The sequence below is a fragment of the Thalassophryne amazonica genome, chromosome 20, assembly GCF_902500255.1.
Source record: "Thalassophryne amazonica chromosome 20, fThaAma1.1, whole genome shotgun sequence".
Taxonomy (NCBI): domain Eukaryota; kingdom Metazoa; phylum Chordata; class Actinopteri; order Batrachoidiformes; family Batrachoididae; genus Thalassophryne; species Thalassophryne amazonica.
In genome coordinates, this window is record NC_047122.1 from 45,403,130 (window position 1) to 45,412,780 (window position 9,651).

The window sequence follows — 9,651 nt, forward strand, 5'->3', positions numbered from 1 at the left end:
GGTGGATTGGTACACTACGTTTCCTTACCTTACCAATACCAAACTACTACACCATTTTTAACTCGTGAACAATTCCCCAACCAAGACTTCCTTCCGATCCATTTGACAGTGTACAAAATTGTGAACCGCTTGTGTATCCACGGGGTTCTCTTTATTCTGCAGAAAACATTTTGTGTTTTTGGGTTCTGTAATTCCAAATGAATTCCGTAATGAGAAAGAGATGTCAGTTAAAGCAAAACAAACGATGATTTAACGAAGCCCCAACATCTTCATGGTTGTAGAGTTGCAATCACATCTTAACGGAGACCACTTGAATGTCATTTTATTGACAAGAACCAAGTACAAACTGACATGAAAGGTTGAGCACAGACAACTCCCAATTATGAATTTATGTAATTAGACCAAACACACCAAGAGCCATCAGTCAACATTAAACTGACTTCAAGCACAACCCTACTGATCAAGCTGTGAATCAGGACTATCTCCAAGAGTATGCAAGTGGCATTCTGTTGTAACCTGGTAGTTGCATATCTCAGCTTGTTTGTTCTCTGCTGTGGTTGTTTGATGAACGAGTCTTTTCTGACATACTGGTGAATTGCTTGTTTGCCAACACTTGCAGACACACACACTAAGCTTGATCCAGAGCTTTCTGATCCGGATGACATGCACAGATAATACACCCTTTTATTGATCACTTTGTTGTCTCTATCATAGGTGGCTGTTTTGAGACTGCTGCATTGAATGTGTTAAAATCCCAGTTTTGAACAAAGGAAATGTTTCAAAGTATATACTTCTGCCAGCATCCACGTGTATTTTATTAGTCAAATGTGACTCTCTTTGATGATTCTAAAATTAGGGTGTTTTGTAATTTGTAATCCATACTGACAGCAACTTGACTCAACATCAGTGCTTTCAGCAATGACTTGTTACATCATTTTTAGAATTAGCTTGTAAAAAAAAAAAAGAAAACACTAGAATAGTATAAAAGAGCAAGCGGGTCGTGGGCGGCACGGTGGATTAGTGGTTAGCACTGGTGCCTCACAGCAAGGTCGTGGGATCAATTCCTGCTCTTTCTGTGTGGTGTTTGCATGTTCTCCCCCTGTACGTGTGGATTTTCTCCACAATCAAAACATGGTTATTTAGGGTCCACGCCTTTCTCTGCCCTTGACCAAGGCAGCATCTCTACATCTGGAATTAGACCAGACTGTGGCAGCCCACTGTTCCTAGTGGCTGGGTTATGTCCAATTGTAATAAGGATGAGTCAAATGCAGAGGACACATTTCATTGCACATATGTGTATATATACAATGACAAAGGCGCTTCTTAAGTTTGACAGTATGGATAACTTGGTTTTAATCAACCCGGCTTGAGAGTTTTTCCAAGCCTCATGGTAATAATCACACTAGTGCTGCTATCTTAATGTTCACCTTGTTGTGGTTGCTGTGACACACGCGCAGTGGATGAGTTAGTATTTTATAGCTGCTTTGTATCCCATGAACAGAGATCCTATGCTAGGACTTATTGGTCAGTCAAGCAATTAGTGTTACATTTTCTATTGGTGCTGAAATCTGCTGGTCTTCACTTACACCGTGTGGATAAACAATGGTTTCATTTGAATCTTTATATATATATATATATATATATTCATCTCATGCTAAAGAACAAATAAAGACGGTTGTATTTTACTGAGCACTGCTGCTAAAGGTTGGCATGCAGCAAGTAAATAAATAGCCATCTTGTACACAGGCACAATAAAGGCTATCAATATATATCACATACTGTCAAAGTTCTAATGATGATGTGCAACATAAAAACTACATTGTACACTGTAGATCCATCACAGTTGTACTAGAATGCATGCCTGGCATGAATAAGCAATCCAGGAACATCTTTTGCCGTGTCAACTTCCATTACTGTTGGCACAGTCTTAGAGATGAGGTCAGCTGGATTAGTTTTAGGGTTCCCCCCCCCAAACACACATTATGTAACGTCACAAGACACTGCATGGTTTAGTTTTGAAATACAGTATGTTGCCCAACAACACATCTACAAAGCTTGGTAGAAAGCAGAAACAAGCCATTTCTCACTCCATCCGCAAAGACGACACATACACCATTTAATAATTTGTCAGAAATGTATTAAATTAATCACTTTCATTACTTTAACAAGCACAATTTACAGTCAAACAAGCTATGGGCCATTAGTGCCTTACAGAGCAGATAATTAATACATCAGCCGCTTGTAATACACTCTGGTAGGGTTCTTTAAAAACTTGACTTTTGACAGGTTACCTTCAATATTACTAGACAGAAGACATTTAGCTGTACAATAGACTGTGTATTATGGCCTTACATTTATTTCAAAAGCATGGTGGAAAAGCTGCTGTGGTGTGTCTGGAGGTCTGTACTTATGATGACCATGTCTGCTATGTGATACAGACATGTACATAGGGCTATACATCAAACACAGAGCCGTTCATTTGTTTAAAGCAAATTTGCAGGTTTTCAGAACATCTTTAGAATAGTCCAATGAAAACCAGCACCAAAGAATTTCCAGGGATGTACAACAGGAGATAAAAGATCTTGCCTGTAGTGTTTAATCTGCAAAATCTTATAACCATATTATTACCTATTTTATACAGGAAATTATTTCTTAGTACGTGCGTGGTTACAATGTATTCGAATGGTAGAGAAAGTCTCTCACAGCAATTCCTTCATGCCTTTCAAATAATAGGAAGCCACCAAGGTCACAAATGGCAATCACAGCATGCTTTGTGCATGTTGCATTAAAAAGTAATGTCTTAACAGGACAACACTGTTGGATGACCACAGCATAATACACTTAAAGATGGAGCTGTCAATATGGCCCCACTAATCTTTGAATCAAATAAATAAAAATGTCATGAGAAGAACTGCAAGAAGGGTAGGTCACTGTACTAATTTCATTTAAATTATGCAAAGTGAGCTGTCCGAAGAGTAGAATCTGCACAGGGCACCGATTCTTACAAATACTTCACAAACCATCTACAGACAAAATGCATTTAACAGACACAGGATTTACACAAGTGTTATGTTATCAATACAGAACAGGATTAAATCAATTGTACATTTTGTAAACTGAATTTAATTTCAGGAAACAAGCGACCCCAAAGACAGCAGGGGTCCAATCTCCATAGAGTCGTCCATTTTGTTGCATAATGTCATTTTGGGCGTTAATTCTTTTAGCTGACAGATTTTGGGAATCCAGAGAGGAAAGTCGACCAAATTCCACTAAATGTACAGGACACTGCATTTCAAGGAGGCTGGAATGTAGACCACATTTAGCCCCTTGTCCCGAATAACATTCATCCTTCTTCTGACGGGGAAAGCTGAGGCTTAAGGCTGCTGTAAACTACAGCACTGCTGCACGTCAGTGTCACTTCTAGTTGATGTAGGGACAAGAATTATGGGTAGTCAGTTGCCAGGGCTTATTGACAAAAAGATGTGCAACCCTCTGCAGTCACAACCTCGTGCTGTTGTACAGCACAGAGTAAGACGCTGATTGTTTTAATTTACAGCTGGAGTGAACAGCCAAGTGTTTTCTTTTTATACACATCTTCTTAGCAGAGATAAGATGCTAAGCTATGCTAGCAGGCAGAAAACTGTGTACACTACAGGCATCTTCGAATGTGCACTTTCTAGGTATTTTATGTACCTGCCCACAATGGTGATGTGTAACTATGGAGGTGGACACAGCTGTTTGTGCACGTCTGTGTGCAGTGTTGTAGTTTACGTAGGCCTTAAGGAGGATCTGTGCAATGCAATACGGGAGAGGGGCCAGAGGATAGTTACTCAATGCAGTGAACCATGGTGAAATTCTTCTCTGCACTATCCAGGGCCACACCGGCCTCCTGCATGTCGTACCTGTGGGCAAATCCAAGAATTAGGATCAGTGATCTCTTGAATTATCAGAATACTGCAAGGTCTTTGCTGCTTCAGCACAAAATTACACTTTACCCACCAGTCTGAGATGGAGATGGTGTAGTAGATGGGCAGTTGTGAAGAGCAGTCTTCAGGGTCACAGGCACCCATGTTGGAGAAGAGAAGCCAGTCTCCCACGCTGAGCTCTGGCAGCAGGCAGTGCTCCACCACCTGGTCTAGCTGATCCAGTGACGGGCCCCACAGGCTGCTGGGATACACTTCCCCCTCAGCACACAGGGCATGCTGTATGGTGGATGCAATGTCATCACGGTAAGTATTAAAAAAATAAATTAATATCCCATTTGTCACCAAAACCTGTAGTCACAGCTAATATGACATATGTTCTAGTGTACAAGAGAAGAACAACAACACACCGGAGCAAGGTCTAAACCCCACAACACTATATGCTTCTGTCAATCAGTTAAGATTAACCTCAAAGTATTTTTGATCCCATTTCTTTTTATACTCTATTTTGTGAGTAGCGTCATCACATGCTGCATTCAGTACAGAACAGGTCTGAATGTTTCTGAGAACTACTGACCTTGTGCACTGATGGAGCTCCAATGGCATTTCCCAGTAACTTGCGGCTGAATGGACCATACACACCTTCTTTCATGTAATACAGAAACTCTGCATCACCTTTGATACCCAGTTCACCTGAGAAAATACTGAAAATGTGTCAAACAAGTAGAATATAAATTGCTTATAATACAAGAACCACAGCGTGGGTATGCAGCTTTACTGAGTCATTAGCATGCAAAACAACAATAATTTTTTTTCCCCTATGAATGCGCATGTTCAGCCACGGCATGGACACATTTGGGAGACAAAAGACAAGTTCACAGAGAACTTTATACATTACCTTGGACTTTGCTGTCCCAGTGGCGGGGTAGTGCCTTCTTGCCAATCACATTCACAGCTAAGCTAAAAGCAGAGGTCACATAGAAGCCACCAGGCTGTGCCAGCACGTGCACACCAGATAGTAGTGGGAAGTAGTTATCCAACAGTGGCCTGATTGCCGACTCAACCTGTAAACACACAAACAAATCAAGTACCCATTCACAGAGCACTGACCTGCCAGATATTAGAAAAAGGGCAGAAGAAATTTAGTGCAAGATAAAACAAAGCACATTCCTGATTGCTACCTCTGCAAATGTGATATTTTTCCCCATTTCTGTCTATGATGTGGTCACATACGGTCAAATTTAAATGCCTTGTGGTACAAAGTTTAACCATGGGAAAAGTAATAATAAAGCATGTCTTACCTGTCTGAGCTGAAACTCTGAACCAGTGAATCCACCACCTATGTCCAGGATGTTCATGTTAAAACCCAGCTCTGCCTAAAAGAACAAGCAGATACAAGATTTAGTGCTGTTCCAGGGTGTAAAACCACTGTAACTCAACACACTGACAATTCATTTATTTCTCACAGCGGTTGATAATTAACACTTCTTGACATTAGCTGAGCTCACAGGACCTCATTCCTCTCATTGTTCACTCTGCGCAGCCTGCATTTTTTATTTTTAGCTTTTTACCTCTTACAACTTTTCATTAGCATTCTCTTCTACCAGCACAGTTCTGTCAGCAGTACTCACCCCCATGTCAAATACACAACGTGCATCTGACAGTGCATGGCTGTAGGCCTGCTGAAGGTCTTGGCAGGAGCTCGGAATGTGGAAGGTCACTCCCACCACTTCAATCCCCATCTCTTTTGCTGCCTCCAGCAAGTGCCGACAGCCCTTCAGAGGCGAGCCAAAAGACATGCTAGTCTCAGCTGCATGACTGTTAGTAGTCAACTGCAGCAGCAACCTGGATAAAGGAGAAGAGGAATAGCCAACATTCACTAACCAAGATAAATATTTCTGAAACACCAGTTTGGTCAGGTCAACTCTCTTCAGCATGTTAGCAACTAACAGAATGATTTCAAAAAAATAATTGCAAATTGTAACTAGTTGGTGATGTTTACTGATTTTCTGTAGTTACCACAAGAACAGATACTTCAAAATAGCAAAGACAAAGAAGGTTACTTGTGCTGCTCATTTTCACCTACTTTGCATTAGGGTGCAGACGAGAGACTTTGCACAACTCGGCCTCACTGTCACACACAAGGTGCTGGATGTTGTTCTTAGCAGCATGCTTGATGTGCGCCAGCTGCTTGCAAACTCCTGACAGAATGATATTGTCTGGTGACACACCATGCGCCATCACTAGGATGACTTCAGCCTGAAGGAAAGAGAAATAGCTCTGAAGATTATCAAAGACTGACCCAAAAAATATCAATAAAAATATCGTGTGTTGCATAACGCATCATCAGATGAGTAATTAACTGAGTGACTTTACAAGCCACGATGAGCCCATTCATAAGCGGCTAATCCATTGAGTAAAGCATGCAACTCCAAAACTGTTAGTGTATACATAATGACAGACAGATTATTATTTTATTACACATCAAACTGTCACTCACAGCCTGCACATTCAAAATGAGGATCTGTCTCTATTTGATTGCCGAGACAAAACCTACCTTATTGGCACATACGAAGCCGACATTCAAAGAAGCCAGGACTTCAATGACTGCAGGGCTGCTGTTGCACTTAACAGGGTAGTATGGCTGCAGATGCGGTGCCACGCTCTGCCAGAGAGCATGCTGCTGCATCAAGGCACCCAGATCACCCACCATAAATGCACTTTTCTCTGCCTGAGAACCACAAAAGAAAAAAAAAAAAAAAAAAGGAATGATACAAATGTTGGTGAATGCATTTTTAGAATTCTGTCTTTGAGGAAATGCTTTAGGGTTGATAAAAAAAAAGCAATGCTTGTAAACTGAGTGTACCAGAACTTGTTCACAGATATGTCCATCAATAACATCATCAAGGGTCACTCCTTCCTCTAGGAATTCAATGATATATGCGGGGTTGTCAGCAAATCCTTTCATCTCAACCGTAGTCCGCAGAGTCGACAATCATAAAGAATAGATAAGTAAATCAAGAGGTCACGACTGAGCCAATGGGTCCTGCCGGTATGCAACAAACTAGAAAGCACAAAGACAGAACAGAAAAATAAAAGCAAATTATTTACATTTCAAGTGAAAGCAATGACATCTTTGCATGTATTCACTCACATGGACAAGTCAGGAGATGGACCTGTCCCGCTATCAGCTAGGATCCCAAGGTGGCTCAGCGTTGAAGTCGAACTGCTCCCGGTAAAGGGCCGCCCCTAGGCCTTCTGGGTAGCGCTCATACACCTGTGCAGAGACAGGGGAGCCCTGAAAGACAAGCATACACAATGGACCGAGATGTAGGTATGTCACTTCCACTTAGGAATGCATCTGAGAGGAGCAACAAAAGCAAAAACCAGTTGTTTCTGTACTTTTTTCAGGATAGTTATGATATGATACACAGCTATATTGATGGTTTATGGACCATTCATAGACTAAGGAGGTTCTGAGATAATGAGTAACTAACTGTCTTTAATTTGACTGCAGGAATGTCCACACCAAAAAGCAAATAAATGGTGACGAGCTGGATGCAGAGGAAAGCAGCAGTCATGCCTGATATGAAGAAATGCACCTTGTTATTTTTTAATCATATACAGCACAAGTGTTAAAGATTAGCTGACTGCAAACTAACCCAGCAGAGCAGGACGTACCTGTCAAGTCTGATTACAGTCAGTACGACAACAGATGCATCACCAGTTGGAAATGGTTTTACTAATTAACATGACTCGGGTATCATCTTTTGCCTCACTAAAAATGAATTAAAACACACTAGACTGACATGCCTTGTATGAATACAGCCATTTTTAACCATGTTGACATACTCAGAAACGTCACGATCTACTGTGAGGACCATGTGTTTGTCCTGATTTCTATGAGCACAAATAATGAGGATGTCCAAGAAGTTCCAAGATAACAGTTTTCATCCATATGATCCCATATTTTATTGCTGTGACAAAGGTTACACTGCTGGATGGATTTCCAGAGGGGTGGGTGTGTGTGTGTGTGTGTTGGGGGGGGGGGGGGCTAATGTTTAGATTTTACGTATAGACGCCATCAAACATCTGTAAATAAACCATTAGAGACTGCACCGGGTATTTTAGTCACTTTACTCCCTTACTCATAACATTATAAAGTGTATTATACCTGACAACAACAATACACGTCATATATGCGCCAGTTTAGGTGACGAACTGGTACAATTGCCTCTTCGTGATTAGTTAATTTTATCATTACACATTTCGCAGTTTACGCGCAGGTTAAACGTGACAACTGTTCTATTAAGTCACAGCAGGACAGGACTTTTTTTAAATAAACATTTTGACTGAAAGAAACGTAATTTCTTAGCAGCTAGCTAACGATCGGTTGGCTACGTTAGCATGCTATCAGTATAAAAACAAACATTCACAACAACAAACTCGAGGAACAAACGCACAATTTATCCCATAATTAACCAATACTACTACACTTTGTAGATTAAAAGAATAAAAACTACAGTCTTCAATGAAGTGGTCTGTCATGTGGCAAGAAGGCAGAAAAAGAAGAGCCCGCCATGTTACAGCCGCCTGAACTGGAAATAAGCATTTAGCTGTACTTACGTGAGATAACGGCCAGAATATTTTGGAAAACCGTCTTCTCTTTTTCGGCGGAATTTTTAAAGAGTAATGGGCACAACGATATAAGAAAGAAAGGCGGCTGTTTTGGCCATAGGTTTAGATAGAAGAGCTTAGAGTCCGTTAACTCGACTTCTCTGTAGGTGGTGACTGAACTAAACCCGAAGGAGGGGAAACAGAGGTAGTTACGGCTTGTGGGTGGGGACCTGCGTTTAGTCTGACCAATCAGGATGCAGCATAGTGAGCAATTCGGGTTACATAAGCGCTTAACCGTACATCGACTCAGTTCTTCATAACTGCGCAAGTGAAAATTGTCGATGATGTTTTGCGTGGTCAACATCATTTTATTTGTTAATGTGCATCCATCCCTGCATTTAAAGCCTGCAACATATTCCAAAAAAGCTGTGATTCTAAGCATTTACTAGTACTTTGTAAGGTTGCCATTCCTTCTTGCAACACCTAAAAGACAAGGGTCCCAAATGAAGCTGTTCCAGTCAAACACGTTATAAAGAGTGCAACAGTACAGAGTTGTTGTTGTTGCTGCATTTTTTTTTTTTGTTTGTTTTTTGTCCAAAAATTCTCCACACGTTCTCTATTTGGGTCAGGTCAGCACTGCAGGCAGGTCAGTCCAGCACCCTTTCCCCTTCTTCTGCAGCCATGCCTTTGCAATATGTGCAGAATGTGGTTTTGCATTATTTTGTTGAAAAATGCATGCACGCTCCTGGAAAAGATGCTGTCTTAAAGGTATTGCTCTAAAATATCAATGTACTTTTCTGCATTAATGCTGCCATCACAGAAGTGAAAATTACTGTCAAATTATTTTGCTCTTGCTCTTTCTCTCTCTCTCTCTCTCTCTCTCTCTCTCTCTCTCTCTCTCTCTCTCTCTCTCTCTCTCTCTCTCTCTCTCTCTCTCTCTCTCTCTCTCTCTCACACACACACACACACACACACACACACACACACACACACACACACACACACACACACACACACACAAAATCTAACATTGTAAGCACAACAAGGTTACTGTTACTGTTCAAGAACAAAGGATCCTAGGGAATTTAAAATGTATTATACTGATTGCATT

At 41.0% G+C, this 9,651-nt stretch overlaps 1 protein-coding gene across 2 annotated transcripts; it reads right to left on the reverse strand.

The window, feature by feature from the left end:
• Positions 1-2,498: 2,498 nt before the first annotated feature.
• azin1b (antizyme inhibitor 1b) lies at positions 2,499-8,733 on the reverse strand. Of its 2 annotated transcripts, none has more exons than XM_034160159.1 (11): positions 8,550-8,733; positions 7,078-7,221; positions 6,790-6,987; positions 6,481-6,654; positions 6,010-6,182; positions 5,555-5,768; positions 5,225-5,299; positions 4,822-4,987; positions 4,501-4,616; positions 3,996-4,202; positions 2,499-3,902 (listed from the first exon to the last, which is right to left on the reverse strand). In XM_034160159.1, the coding sequence occupies exons 3-11, from the start codon at positions 6,889-6,891 to the stop codon at positions 3,867-3,869; spliced, it is 1,263 nt and encodes a 420-aa protein (XP_034016050.1). In that variant the 5' UTR covers positions 6,892-6,987; positions 7,078-7,221; positions 8,550-8,733; the 3' UTR covers positions 2,499-3,866. The 2 variants fall into 2 exon arrangements, with proteins under 2 accessions (XP_034016050.1, XP_034016049.1); XM_034160158.1 differs by having other exon boundaries at positions 2,503-3,902; positions 4,000-4,202; positions 8,550-8,731.
• Between the last annotated feature and the right edge of the window lie 918 nt (positions 8,734-9,651).

Coding starts and splice junctions, on each gene's coding strand:
- azin1b (XM_034160158.1), bottom strand. CDS start 6,891: ATGAAAGGATTTGCTGACAACCCCGCATATATCATTGAATTCCTAGAG. Junction 5,769..6,009: donor CGTCTGCACCCTAATGCAAA/GTAGGTGAAAAT, acceptor TCCTTTATCCAG/GTTGCTGCTGCAGTTGACTA. Junction 4,203..4,500: donor GAGCTCCATCAGTGCACAAG/GTCAGTAGTTCT, acceptor TCCACCATACAG/CATGCCCTGTGTGCTGAGGG.